The 15,470-nt window shown below is 41.2% G+C and overlaps 1 protein-coding gene across 1 annotated transcript; it reads right to left on the bottom strand.

Moving 5' to 3' along the window:
- Positions 1 to 7,442: 7,442 nt before the first annotated feature.
- STMN1 (stathmin 1) lies at positions 7,443 to 15,166 on the bottom strand. Its single transcript, XM_070950167.1, has 5 exons — positions 15,108 to 15,166; positions 12,650 to 12,714; positions 11,885 to 12,057; positions 11,257 to 11,448; positions 7,443 to 8,965 (listed from the first exon to the last, which is right to left on the bottom strand). The coding sequence occupies exons 2-5, from the start codon at positions 12,660 to 12,662 to the stop codon at positions 8,894 to 8,896; spliced, it is 450 nt and encodes a 149-aa protein (XP_070806268.1). The 5' UTR covers positions 12,663 to 12,714; positions 15,108 to 15,166; the 3' UTR covers positions 7,443 to 8,893.
- Positions 15,167 to 15,470: the final 304 nt, after the last annotated feature.

The following is a 15,470-nucleotide window of genomic DNA, read 5'->3' as shown; positions in this document are numbered from 1 at the left end:
TCCTTTTTCCCACGCAGCTGCGCGGGCACGAAGCAAACAGAAGCAGAGCCGCCGCGGACTCCGGCCGGCCCGGCGCTGCGCCCCCTGGAGGTTGCAGGCCGACGGTTCCCCTCCGCCACCCGCCCGGTGAGGAAGCCGGAGGGAAGAGAAAGCGAGAAGGCAGCGCCATCCGCCCGCAATCCGCGTTTCCAGGGCGCGCTGCTTGTTTTATGCCTCCTGGCAGGGAGAGCGCCACTAACGCTGGCCAGGAACTTCCTTTGGGTCCAAATCCTGAAGGAGGAATTGGGGATCGGGCTTTCCGCCTGTCCACCTGGAATTTCTCTTGGGGTGCAAAAGGGAGAAGGAAAGTCATGTTTGTAGTGGAAAAACTTATGGACTGTTGGTGGTCTGCCCAGATTTTGAGACGAAGGCACACCTGAGGCAACAGCTGAACCATCAAATAGGCAACTGCATGTCCCAAAGGTGCTTTTTTTTTAAAGAGGCAACTGGACTTTCTGGTTTTTCTTTGAAGACATTTCTCTTCTCATCCAAGAAACTTCAGCTTTTTCTTGGATGAGAAGCAAAATGTCTTCAAAGAAAAACCAAAGTCCAGTTGCCTCTTGAAAAAAGCATCGTTGAGACAATCATGACCTGGATGACTGAGAATCTCCATAGAGATGTAGGCAACTGCATATTGCATGGGAAGTTGTGAAGCCATCCATGTGTAGCTTAGACTTAATTTTGTTATGTGAAGCCACACAATTTGGTTGAAGTAAACAAGTTAAATTAACCATTAATTTTGAATGCTGCGTCCAGTTAAGTTGGTGCTACTTGCATATTAAAGGCATCTGTTCAATTATCTCAGTGGCACAAACATTTATTACAAGTCCAATCAAATCCAATTTCAGTCACTCCCAGCCTGGCTCCTAGCAGAAGTATTGGCTGACTAAGAGCATTCTGCATTGTAAACCAACATGCCTGGAGGTAAGCCAGGCTAGAGGCGGCTATTCCAAAACATGGGTGAAGACTGGAGCTGTGCTGGTAAACCAAGTTTCTGTGATGCTTTGATAAGTGAATGATCCAAGAGACACATGGTCAGAATCCACATCAAAGTTCCTGTCCCTATCAACATTATTCCTCTGAGCAGGAGGCCTACATGAACCATCGGTGAAGCATGGGTGAAGCAGTGGACTTTGGCAATACATACCATGGACAGGAATAGCAGCAAAATATTGGATGGCAGAGTTGGGATTGCCATGTACCTTTGTTTCCTAAAGTGGCCTGCTGGACTCATCACTGTTGATTCCTGATTCAACTACAAGGTCCAGTTTCTAGGCAGTCAGCTTGTCTTAACAGAAAAAAAAAATACATATATACACCCACACACACTAGGAGCCAGCAGTTTGTGGAGTCTTTCTTCTTCATTTCCTCTTTTACCACTTTGGGTGTTGATGCTCATGGAGTAGTGGTGTTATATGGAAAGAACAAGAAACTACCTATATTACTGAATTCTGGACCAGCTTCACAATCCCATGCAGAATGCAATACATAATCCAAATAGGGAACTAAAGAATGAATCACGATGAGCAAAGTCTTGCAGTCCAGGTGTTGATGTAGTTGGTGTACAAGACAACATGTGCTAATATCCATCTAGGCTACTACCTGTTCTTCAAGGAATCCAGAAGGGCCTCCAAATTATGTACTAGCTCTGACTGGGGAAGCAGATGCCTAGACAAAGTTAAATTTCACCCATGCCCTCGTACGTCTTGCCTGGACTACTACAACACTCTACATGGGGCTCCCCTTGAGGTGCACCCGGAGGCTCCAACTGGTCCAGAATGCAGCCGCGCGGGTGATTATGGGAGCCACAGGGCGCTCCCACGTAACACCTCTCCTGCGCGAGCTGCACTGGCTCCCAGTGGTCTTCCGGGTGCGCTTCAAGGTGTTAGTTCTCACCTTTAAAGCGCTCCATGGCATAGGGCTGGGATACCTGCGAGACCACCTGCTGCTACCGATTACCTCCCACCGGCCAGTACGCTCGCACAGAGAGGGCCTCCTCAGGGTGCCGTCAGCCAAGCAATGTCAGCTGGCGGCCCCCAGGGGGAGAGCCTTCTGTGGGGGCACCCAACCTGTGGAATGAGCTACCTCCTGGAATACGACTGATCCCGGACCTCCGCCCTTTCCGAAAGGCCCTGAAGACTTACCTATTCCAGCAAGCTGGCCCAGTTTAAAATGGTTTTAATGGGGTTTTTTAAACTTTCAATTTTATTGATTCTGGGTTTTAAATTGGAAATGCCAATGATTTAATTTATTTTTAGTTTTTTCTTAACTTTTGTATTATATGTGTTTTAAGTTTGGCTGTTCACCGCCCTGAGTCCCCTTGGGGAGAAGGGCGATATACAAGTTGAAATAAATAAATAAATAAATAAATTAAATTAAATTAAAATAAATTAAAATAAATTAAATTAAAATAAATTAAAATAAATGTTTTAAAACCCCTGGAACTGGGGTGAGTCTTACAACCCACAGCCAATCATGCTAGGAATGAATATGCAAATTGCCACAGCTTCCTGGGAAACTACTGACAGCAACACCTGTCAAATGAAGAGATATTTTACTGGGTGTCATCAGGATGTTACTAACACTGACTGGAAGTGGGCTCAGAGAAAGGAGAGCCATGTAACACTGTGCCTCTTACTTCCCAAAGCCAGCCCAGAAGGATACCAAGACTGATAATACTAAAAGCTACTGAGAGATCAAAGGAAATTGAATGCGCTACTCCCAAGATGGGCTGACCAAAGGTCTTTAATTAGTGCATTCATTGCCATCTCAGTCAGACCCAAATCCTGACTCGGTCTAGGTAATCTCCTTCTTCAGGACCCACCTGGAGCTGCAGGCTGACCACCTTTTCGACAGAAAGGTGGAGACTGGATGAGGTGTCCAGACCCACTGGGTTGTGTCATGGTTTCTTAAGCAGGGGGCAGCCACCATCTCTTCTAAAGTCAAATGGAACCATTATCTCCTGCAGAAAAACCATTCACCATTGCATGGACCCATTCACCTGTTACTTCCTGGAAGATTTTAATCAAGCAGGAACAGGGATCTAAAAGATAGTCAAGCTTATAGTTTCAGGGATCCTGTAACTTGATTGGTACCAACAGGTTCAAACTCTTCCTAGATAACTGGGCAAGGCCCTGGAAGCATGGGATCAGAGAATGCCAAAGTCAATAAGAAGTTATATGTCTATGACAAAGGACTGATGTAACACACCCCAACTCCAGATCACACTGCTGCTGCCCCAAGGTCTTCATTATTAGACCAGAAATGGTATGGCCTTCATTATTAGACCAGAAATTGCCTGGGTCCAGTTGCTCCTGAGCTGCCTCTGAGCTCATGAGTAAGGAAGACAAATTGAAGTCCCCACACAAAGCCTGGAAAACTCCGCTGCCAACCCAGCCACAGACTCAAACAGACCAGGTACAGTAAAGAGGGAGGTTACTGTGCAGCAGAGAAGCTGGTACACAAGCAACAACCATTTTAGATTCCTACAGCTGTTTGACAAGCAGGGCTTCATACCCAGGAGCAGGGGCCTGAAGACCACAAGGGTTTCTCAGATGACTATAGCCACACCTCCACCCCGACCCTGATTTACAACTAATGCCACTCATGAAACTGGCAAACACATCTCTGAAAGGGACTGAAAGGTGACATTAATACCAAACATCAAGTTCACTTTCCCCAAGTGAAGTCTTATTCCCTTGACTTATTCCTTGTCCATCATCACCATAATAGCTTTGTCTGTCCTATCCTATTTCACACCCACACACCAACCTAATCTCAACTCTTTGCTGGCCAAAGAATCTCAACACATCACTCAACCTTCTGATTCTACCATCCAAAAGTGTGTTTATGAAGAAGCCACCAATCTATAAAGAACAGGTAAACTTGGGATACAATGCTGCAGCCATTGTCAGAAGGAAAAACAATGGAAATTACCTTCTTCTTCCACCTGATGTGGTGGGAAGTCTTGGTAGCTTCAGTGATGCTGAAAAGAACGCTGGATGGAGCAGGAGATTCACCTTTGCAAATAAAGTCAAAAGGAAAACAGTGCACAGTACAAGAGGAAACAAAGTGGGGCTCAGTAGCTTCAAAATCAAACCCAGAAAAGGCAATGGAAAGCTACAATATTATTGCGAAACAAACACATAGATTTAGAGTTGGAAGGGAACTATGAGGCCATCAAGTCCAATACCACACATACTGTGAGCATATATGAACATTGTAAACATTGTACGGACGTGGCTAAAACAGTTACAACAAAACACGTCTGCAGATTTTCACCAGTAAATCTGGAGGCAATGACAACGTTAGAACAAAACCAAAAGGAGGAATGGGGGAACCTAGACTTATAGGAAGATTTGGATTGTGTAAACACAGTAATGCAATAGATAGAATGACAGAAATTTTTTGGAGACAATTCCTTGTTTATTCCCAACATCTGTTTCAAGAAATATAAATGCAGACTCTATATACGGATATCTCCTAAGAATACAATATCAAAATTAAATTGACTGCACAATAGGAAACAGATGATGATGATGAAGTACAATCCTATCATCCAGGACATTTCCAGATGCAAACTGTGGAATGAATGAATTTTTATTTTTTTATTTATAACTTTATCCACCTCAATCCAGACAGCTCTAGGCAGCCCAGATACCAATAATAAAATTTATACAATTATAAATAGAAAATGATATCAAAACTAAAGCCACCACCAGTGACTTGACAATCAGTACCCAAAGGCACTCCAAAGAACTAGGTTTTTCTCAGCTTCTTCAAGACCACAAGAGTAGAGCCCATCCTTGTCTGTCACAGGAGGGCCCCATACAGAATGCCTGCTGTCTGTCCCCCTCCTCTTGGATTTAAACAGCACTCTGGCCATCTGCACAAAAGGTGGTTTTATAGATATCCAAGCCCCAAGCTGATTGCTCTCTTTCAGAAGTAGCATCACTACCTTGAATGGCACTTGGAAATGCACCAAAAGCTAGTGCAACTTTGGCAACCACAGTGTAACTTTATCAATAGCATCACCAAGCAGTAGCTATCTGCTTCGCTGAGGGGAGAGGGCGAGTGGGAGGGAAAACCAACTCTGCCACAAGCAAATTAGGAGAAAACTGAGTTTTAAGATTATTTTTATTGCATGAGACCTAGGGTCACCTTTATAAGATGGACAGCTTATAAATTAAACCATTCATCTCTTTTCTGAAACAAAACTTCAATTCCCCAATGTAAGAACATTTTAATTCAAATTAAGAATTATTCAAATACATCGAGGTATTCCCAGCTTTCAAAATGAACTTTTCCAATTGATATTTTTCCAATGTTATCCCCAGATGTTTTAAGACTACGTCCAGTACTGCTGTGGATATTGGCCAAATTAAGCTAAAGTATTTTAGAATTCTGAGTGGCATCAGCTTGTAGAGGCTTCTATTGCTAAATTGATACTTCCTAAGGCTAGAATCCAAAGTTATACAAGCATTATATTACTGTATGAGTGAGATATATGGCAGGGCAATTTCACTTGAATACCTTTCTGTTTTCTAACCTTCCTGGTATAATTTAAGTAAAACCTAAGATACAACAGCATTTAGACAGAAAGCAACTGAGGAAAATAACTGATGTTTCTCCAATTCGGAAGCATGGATTAAAAGTGGAAAAATATCTTCCTTTCCTACTGACAGGAAACCCCATTCACAAATCTTGTATTTGAAAACCAACACTTTTTACTTGAAGCAATGTTGGTGCTTGTATCATGACAGGATGTATTATCCCTAAGTAACATACTTTCATGCAGGAGCACACATGCAGAAAGCAAAACATATAGCCAGTTTTAAAAATGTTAGACTACTTAAGTGTTTATTTATATGTTTTTTTGAAGTGTTCTCAATATTCTGACTCCAGCGGCTTTGCATTCCACCCAATAAACCTGTTAAATATTAATTCACCTATTTCGCATTGCAGAATGCAACAGCACATTAATTCAAGCTCTAACTTCTGCATTGGTTTGCTTGAAATTTCAGTCCACCAGAAAGATGCAAAAATGGGGGCGGGGGGGGGGGGGGGTTCAGTCATTAAGCAAAATGTTTCCAATTAAGTTCTGGAGACATATTTTTCAGTAACAGAATATACCGTGTTTCTCCGAAAATAAGCCCTCCCCGAAAATATGTAAATGCATGCGCAGCTGGTCCCCACCATTTCCTCTGGCTAGGGTTAGGGAGACAGAGCTCGAAATCAGGTAAGATGGCAAGAGGAGCCCCGTCTTGCTCCACGCACTCCAAAATAGTAAGACCTCCCCGAAAATAAGGCCAAGTGCCTATTTCAGGGTTCAAAAAAATATAAGACACGGTTTTATTTTCAGGGAAACATGGTATATTTAAAGCTTAGAAAAGACAAAGGTGCTCTTAAAACATTTTGCAATGGTTCTCTTATTGTGGTTAATATGTTTTGTGTAACATTTTATGTGTTTTTCAATTACCGTATTTTTCAGAGTATAAAACGCAGCTTAGTTTTTAGGGAGGAAAATAGGGAAAAAAAATCTGCCTACCAGGTATTCATCTGGCTAGCGTCCTTAGTCTGGTCAGCTTCAGCACATTAGTTTGCTGGTTTTGAGCGCAAGCGCACTTTTTATCCCCTGCTTGGGATAAAAAGCTTCTAAACAGCTGAGAGTTGGAGGAAGCAGGCACTGGAAGATCGCTAGCGCCTTGTTAGGGCTGAAAAAAAGCTTCAAAAAAGCTACATTCAGAGTATAAAACACACCAAAATTTTCAGCCTCTTGGGTGGGGGGTGGAGAGTGTGTCTTAGACTCAGAAAAATACATTAAGTGTTGTACACTATTCAGGGTCACTTTTATGTGAGATGGGTAGCTGCATAAATATAATAAAATAGATTTGTGAAACATACTTTCCACTATCTTTGCAACAATGCACATATGGTTTGCAATTACCCTTTTCTGAGATTTTTAACTTCTCAGTCAGCCTAGCAGCCTAAAAGTCTCTTGACAATCTCAAGTATTAACAAGGTCTGATGTCAATATGCTTTTTAAGGTCAAAGGTCAGGCAGATGTCCCTATCTGCTGAGATTCACACTTACCTGAACACTTACAGTCGCACTGTAATTAACCGAATCATTACTAAGTAGACATACATACCATTTATACATCAAAGCATTTCATTTTTAAATTCTTGGTCTTTAGTACTATATTTATTTTATGTTGTTTTAATAAAATTTACCTGACAGATAGCTATACTTCAAATATGTGTTTTTGATAGCATTTTCTGAACCCAACAAACATTTTCAATAAATTTCTAAGAAGCTTTTACAGTGGCAAAACATTCGCTATCTAAAGACAGCAGAAAAGTGCACCAAATTTGATTAAGTCTATTTATTAATAACTGACTAAGTCTAAGATACAGAGATATGGTAATTATAAATTTTATTATTTTGATGAAATGAGCAAGGAGATCAAGCACATATATCTGAACACAGGCATGCACAGCAGTTTTACGTTTAAACTATTAAAAATTACAGCATGAACCACTTGGCACCAATCATATATTTTAATTAAAACATCCAAAGGCCTGGGGATGGAATATCAGATAAATGTTTCTCATATCAAGGTAAGATGGCTACAAACACAATTTTAGTTAACCCAATCAATTCTCTTTACTGCAGCTAATGAAAAACTACTTTTAAAAGCTTAAAGATGTTGAAAAAGCATTTTAACTGCAGTAACCAATTGCCACACTGGGTTCCTGAAGCTTAAATGTATGCTTTTATTTCCAACATAATCCAGTATGCAACATACCATTCTTGACTATATAGTTAGCACTACTATTGCCACATGAGGGCGCTTTTAATTCCCATATCCATTCTACAACAATGATACAAGTTAAACAGATACTATGCCAGGCTTTTGTCATCACCCCAAGATACAAAGATTTTTGACGGCATGTTAAGCTTAGTCTTACTTTAACAGTATCTCTAGAATCAAATTGTAAAAGCAGTAGAACCAAATGTTACCTAATAAGCTTTGAACCTACAAGTGCAATTATTTTTACTGTTTTTACAAGGTAAGAGTTTCCTTTTTACGTGCTGTTTAAGGAAAGCCATTTTTATTTCTAAACTTAATTTTTGAAGATACCCTAAATTTTAAGAGATCCCTTTGAATTCATCCTATGTTAACAAGGAATTATTTGTTTTTGTTGCAAGTACTAGAATAGTCAAGAAGGGAGGTGGTTCTGGGTTGTTTGAATAAATAGCAGCTGACAACTGCTAAGGTAGAAGACAAAGCTCTTATTGTAAACCTAGAACAATAGGCAACTGCACAGAAAACAGTACTGAGGAATATTATGCCACTGTATTTAGTAATAATTTGTAGGTATTTTAATATTGCATTCCAATATGCTAGCTATAAATATGCTTGAACTGCTTATGTAGTAATGCTAGTTTCAAAAACACTCACCTGTGATAACAGCATTGTGCAGCTTTATTAAATCACTTGGTTACAGTAATATCTTAAGACTGACAGATTCTGAAGTGTAACAGATTCAGCATGAACATTACACTACATATTCAGTTCACAAAAATGTCAGAGCTGAACATAGCACTAGCCATCAATCCAGGAACAAATGCACTGGAATAGAAGAAATGCAACAAGATAGCTACACTGGAAAGACAACAGTTTAGAAAAAGAGTGAACATGAAAGGGCTCCCCTCTAATTCCCCAAATCAAGTGTACAGTCAGATCTAACTATACAGCTCTACATCAGTTTCTAGAAACAACAAAAAAACACTGGCCAATACAGTCTTTGGATATTTAGACAAAGGGGAGAAGTTAATTTCCAGAATGAAGTCAGTCGCTTTCATTCTCACCAGGTTCTTTGCCTCCTTCTTTGTTCTTTCGTACTTCCTCAATATGCTTTTCCTAGGAAAGCAAAATTAAGAAAATGAGAAAACAATAAGTTCTTCAGAAATTTTAATTCTACCCAAATTGTGAGTTTAATTCAAAGTACTTTTCCTTAAATTAACACTGTCCAAATAAATTGGATTACAACTAACCTTTGGCTATGCTGTGGGGAATTCAGTGAGCAATTTCCTGATGGTAAATGGAATATAGGAATATACTAGACTGAGAACATTGATTATCGATGTAACAAAGGACTAGGGTTTAAATAATCTACAGATAAAGTCTGTACAGATTATATTCTATTTTTTCAGATTGTAGTAGTGATGGGCTCAATAATATATTGAGAATTTTCATTCCATCTGGCTAGCTTTAAGATACATATGTATATTAAATTGCATATATAATTTTTAATCCTGTCTTTTAAGAATTAGCTCCAGAGGACTATAATTCTCATTTGTAAATTATCCTATGTTTAAGAAAGCTACTGCCTTAAACAGTATGCTTTTGATGGAGTAAAATCTGCCACAGCAGTTTAAAGTATAAAATCAAGCATAATTATATCGTGTTACAGCATTTTTACAGTTGCAAAACTGGTTTTTTTATTGAGGAAAGACTGGGTTTGATCCTACTACTCTATAAATATAAGTTATTTGGACACAGCCATGTCTGGATGAGCCTACTGTGTTGGAAACTTCCTAATCTCAATTCACAATGCCATGTCTACTGCTGCTGTACATGGCTCTTGTTAAATCCATTTTTAAAAACAAGATTTTTTAAAAGAAGTTTCTCATCAAATTTTATCATTAGTTACCTATCATCCTTGCTTTTTCTGGGATCCATACAATCCCCCCAAATACAAACCAATTTTTTTAAAGCTCCCACCCAAATCCTAGGAGTCACCCATAGTTGGTTATAAGATGGATGGCTATATAGGTGTTCTAAATGAATAAGAGGAGCAACAAAGATGATTAGGGGACTGGAGGCTAAAACATATAAAGAATGGTTGCTGGAACTGGGTATGTCTAGTTTAATGAAAAAAAGGACTAGGAGAGACATGATAGCAGTGTTCCAATATCTCAGGGGCTGCCACAAAGAAGAGGGGGGTTAAGATCTTCTCCAAAGCACCTGAGGGCAGGACAAGAAGCAATGGGTGGAAACTGATCAAGGAGAAGCAACCTAGCACTAAGAAGAAATTTCCAGACACAACAATTAATCAGTGGAACTTGCCTCCAGAAGTTGTGAATGCTTCAACACTGCAAGTTTTTAAGAAGAGATTGGATAACCATTTGTCTGAAGTGGTGTAGGGCAGTGGTCCCCAACCTTTTTATCGCCGCGGCCCGCTGAGCGCGCGCAGGGGTGGGGGCACAGCCCAGGAGCTTTTGCGCATGGCCCATTGCGCACGGCCCAGGAGCTTTTGCGCACGGCCCAGGAGCCTTTGCGCTGCGTTTATGTCCCCCGGCCGCTGTGCGGCCTGGTGCCAGGTACTCCACGGCCCGGCACCGGTCCGCGGACCAGGCGTTGGGGACCACTGGTGTAGGGTTTCCTGCCTGAGCAGGGGGTTGGACTAGAAGAGCTCCAAGGTCCTTTCCAAGTATTCTATTCTATTCTATTCTATTCTATTCTATTCTATTCTATTCTATTCTATTCTATTCTATTCTATTCTATTCTATTCTATTCTATTCTATTCCTAAATAAAAATAAAACAAATTAAGATCACTACCTATCACTGCTTTAATTTCAGATTGAAGATATGTAATTTTTCTTGTGTCTTTGGGAAAAGAGGTATTTTCCTAGTTTTCCTTTTGGGGGGAAAATAGCTACATAAAGTCTGATTTAACCAAAAGTTAACATTCCGTTGCCATACCAAGTTGTCTAACAAACTTGTCTCAGGTAAGCTTTTCTATTTTTCTGAAAATTTGGTAATTATTTAACATGAAACTTACTGTATTAGATATTGTACTATTTTGTTGATTAAACACACCTCATGTGGCAGCCAATTCATAGTCATGCTCAATGATTTCCCAAGTTCTACAGTCCAAAGAGGCCAAAGGGCCAGTAACTATTTGTCATTTTTACTTCTTGTAAAGTTCAGTGCCTTTCTTTGTAGCATTCAAATTGAACAGCCACTTCTTAACCAGATTATTAGTTTTTATTATTATATGTATGATTTCTGGATTTAGCCATTGAATGTTTTAAAAAACAAAACTCTTATGTGAAATCTGGAGAACTAATTATTGCCAGTTATTCTGTGTGTAATTGCCAACCTAAGTTTACAATTTACTAAATGAAGTAAATTGAACAGCACTTACTTTCTCTCTCAAGCGTTCCAGTTTAGCAGCCATTTGTGCTTCTCTGTTCTCTTTGTTGGCTTCCATTTTATGAGTCAACTTTTCCTCTGCCATTTTGCTGAAGTTATTATTTTCTTCAATTGCCTTCTGCAGCACCTCTTTTTCATGCTCTCGCTTTTCAGCTAGTTGTTTCAAAACTTCAGCTTCATGGGACTAGAATATAGATCCATTTTGTATTTAGCTAAGAGCAATCTATATACAATATAACAGTTCTTGCTTAGGTTAATATTACCCTTATATCGTTCATATGATTCAATAAATGGTTTGTCAAATTAATTTAAATTCAAATTAATTTAAGTCAAGCAGTCCCACTCTCTGCAATCATATTACAATTTTCATCTAATTTCTGAAATTCTTAAAAATAACTTAGAATCCATGTTCAAAATACTTAAGTTTTGTTAGAATTACCGTACTTGCACCACAACTGAAACTATTAATTCCCATTCAGTTAAATAGTAAGTATTGAAATGGCTACAGCATGAGGAATTTCTAAATTGTAGTTTTCAATACTCCTTTCTGGTCAGCTATTAGTTGCTACAGTTTAAACAATCAACTTTTCACATATGAAAATAGAACAGTATATATTTACCTTGCGTCTTTCTTCTGCAGCTTCTAATTTCCTCTGAATTTCTTCCAATGAGAGATCTTTTTTCTTTGGAGGAGAGAGAGGAAATTCTGGAACAGCTTCTTTTGGAGGGGGACCCAGTATCAATTCAAATGCCTGACCTGAAGCACGCTTTTCTAGTTCTTTCACCTGAATGTCTAGATGAGATATTGTTTAGTTAATATTCTGAGCCACATTTTGAGTCTTGTCAGACTTTAAAATCTGTTATATTGGTTAATTGTGGCTACTTTGCCCAGGACCTTTCACTTTATGGAATCAATAGAATTCCATATACTTGTGCAAAGAAAAAATTGCTATATTCCTTACAGAAAACTAGATGTTTATAACTTTATTGTATACCTAACTACATAGTACTGCAGCATATTCAGGAAAAATAGTCCTACATAATTTTAAAACAGAACACTGCAACACTTTTAAGGATTACATTAATCATTTCAGTATAATTAATTACAATTGCTTTAGAACTATTACTTTTAACCTTAGATGCTAAATTAACCTCCAGAGAATAAAAAAAAACTTTTAAATTAGGCATCACTCACTATTTTTCAGTTATGTATTTATACATATCTCCATTACTTGCAAATACAATTTTTCTTTAGAAATAGCTGTAATCAAAGGATGACTCATAACATCCACTAAAAATAATTTATGACTTTTTTTCTAAATGCTGAGAAAACATTTCTCTTATTCAATTATGATGCATTATAATACAATGAAGCTAATACTTACCAGAAGAAGCCATGGCTAAACAGAATATATCCAAAGAGTATTACAGCTACTCCAGTAAATGAGCCCTAAGAAAGCAGACACATCCTTAAATAAATTGAAATATGCAGTACCGTTAACATGACTGATCTCAGTATTTAACAATTTAAAATAATTCTAAATGATAAGCATTATTGATAAGTTATATCTTCTACCAGAGTCTAGCCCTTGTTTTTCAAATTTAGAAGATACATGTGAGGTAATGCATATAAAAATGTCAAGCAGTATGGAATGTAGTAATCAAACTAGAATACTCAGGCTTAGGTCATATCTGCTATATCCTACTTTTCACCTTAAGACCCATTCATGATCCACTAACATGTAGTGGTAACATGTCTATGTGGAATGAACAAAGACATGGTACCACGTGGTTGTTCTTCCTGAGACACTATCATCACCATATTCTCACCAATGACAGTATGGGTATTTTATTGTTTAACATAAAGCACAGCACTTATGCCGGTTAAACAATTAGCTAAAATGATATCTATTTCCTCATTAATTTCACATGAAATTAGAAGATTAGAGTTAAATATATTCAGTTTTTTAAATAGCTTGATTTTTCTTAAATTAGAAGTAATTCCTTTGTAGCAGTAACAAAGAATGCAGCACAGTACAATTCACAATTAGACAGTAAAATATCGACACACAGTTGCTCTTAAAGGCAGACATACTAGCTTTCTCTTTAAATATACCTAAGATTGAAGAGACCCCTTGAATGGCTTGTTGCTTGGGGCCCCAGACATGATGCTGGCATTGGGGGTTATTTTATTTAACACTCAGGGGAAAGCACCTAAAAATAAGGTAAAGTACTTAAGGAAATATATTTCTAACACAAACACTTATTAACTAAGAGGGTCTATACTTTCTAGGGCACTGATCAAGGATGATCAAACCTGCTTTGCATATCAAATTAGAACTCCTGAAGATCTCCCTCAAGAAAATGCATATTTCTAATGACCTGCCAGCCAGAGATCAGCAATGCCATTGTTCTTGCTTTTTGAAAAAAAAGCACAAAGGGTGCCTCAGTAGGACAGTGTTTGTTCTACATTAGCATCAATAAAGCAACCACATTGCTCTTGGGTCTCTTTTAAGCACATCCACACAAAGGACTTGAGATAAAGCAGGAATTCAGCAAAAAACATGAAATAAAAGGACCCCTATGGTTTAAGGCTCCTAGGTGTGCGGTGATACAATAAAGGGGGGGAGGGGGGGAAGCAGCACTGGTGGGGGACTATCCCGTTTTGGCAGAAACAATTAAAAAAAAAAAACACCGTTTAAAGAAAAGCCAGATAAACAACGCCCAAGATTGAAGAGGAAGGAACAGGGTGGAGAAAAGCACCCCGCCGCTGCCCCCTCAGTGGGGCGGGGCCATCGAGAGACAGCAATCCCCATTAACTAAAGAGATTTTTTTAAAAAAAAAGGAAAAAGAAAAAAAAAAGGGAGGGGGAATGGGAGGAGAAAGGAAGCCCCGCCCTCCCCACGCGCCGCTCTCGAACGCACCGAATTCAAACCGCCTGGAAGAGAGCCAAGAGCGCGCGCGCGCGCACTAATCCCCTTCGGAGGGGAGGGGGTGGGATGACTTTGCAACGGTAACATCCGGGCACCCGCCGCTCGGGCTCCCCTCCCTGTTTCTAAACCCCCCCCCCCCACACACACACTCGCTCCCCTGGGGAGCCCCCCCCCTCTCCTTTGACCCGCCAGAAGAAATCGAGCGGGACGAACTCTTTTGGTTTTTGCCCTCTGGATGCTCAGCCTGCTGGAGAGGAGGGGAGGGGAGGGGGCGGCGGCTCTTTTCAGTTCTCGCACCCCCCCCCTCCCAACACGCCCTTTTTCTCTCAAGCGTTTTTCTTTCCCCCCACCCTCGGGCGGAGGGAGACGGCGCGCGCCAGGCGGGTGTTGTCTCTGGCGCCCCCTCCCTTCCGAAGCTCGCTAGCGCGCGCGGCAAAGCGGCGGCGCCCCCCCCCCCACTTTCTCCCCGCCGCCGCCGCCCCTTCCCCTCGAACAATGGATCAAAGCGCTCCACTTCTGTCAAACCGAGGAAGGGCCGGGAGAGCGACCTGAGGGAAGGGCGCCGGGGCAGCCACCTGTTCCGTGCGGAGCTGGAGGCAGAAGGAGCCGAGCGTCCAAGTCTCGCAGCGGCTGGTCCTTCGTTGACGTCGCGTCCCGTTTTTGTTTTTCTCCCGCAACCCCCCGAGCCTCCGCTAAGCCCGCCGAGGTGAACGGAGCCGCCCAAGACAGAACGGTTTTTTTTGCTGAGACTTCGGCCCCAGTCGCCCACATGCCCCACGAGGACCGGCTTTCCTTCGCTCCTCGCGAAGGCAAGACTCGCTCGCTCGCTCGTCCGCCGGAGCCGAGCCACGCCACTCCACCCCGGCCCGGCCCTACCTCGCTTCCCCACCCAGCTTTCGCCTCGACCCACCTGCTCCCGTCACCACAGACGGACTCCGCGCCTAACTGCCCTGCCTGCTCCACAAAAGCGCCAAACAAAAGCACGTGACCCGCCCCCCGACACGCCCTCTATTGGTTGAGAAGGGCGGCACGTGCCGCTCGGCGGGAGGGGGAGAGGAGAAGGGGGGTGGGGGTTGGGGGGGAGGAACCGTCCGCTACCCCGCTCTCTTTTCATCAAGGTTTGATGGGAAATGTAGTCCTGCTGGGTACTGTAGTGGGCGGGCTCCCCGGGCTTTTACCTTCGCTCGGGGGTCTCTGGTTGCTCCTCGTAACGTTACCCTGAGGGAATCAAATCGGGGTTAATGGCTTGCTTAGCGAGCTTTGCGCGTGGTGG

Source organism: Pituophis catenifer, unplaced genomic scaffold (genome assembly GCF_029215685.1).
Source record: "Pituophis catenifer annectens isolate HBS135680 unplaced genomic scaffold, rPitCat1.0.hap2 SCAF_9, whole genome shotgun sequence".
NCBI classification, from domain to species: domain Eukaryota; kingdom Metazoa; phylum Chordata; class Lepidosauria; order Squamata; family Colubridae; genus Pituophis; species Pituophis catenifer.
This window is presented reverse-complemented; position numbering and strand designations above follow the sequence as displayed.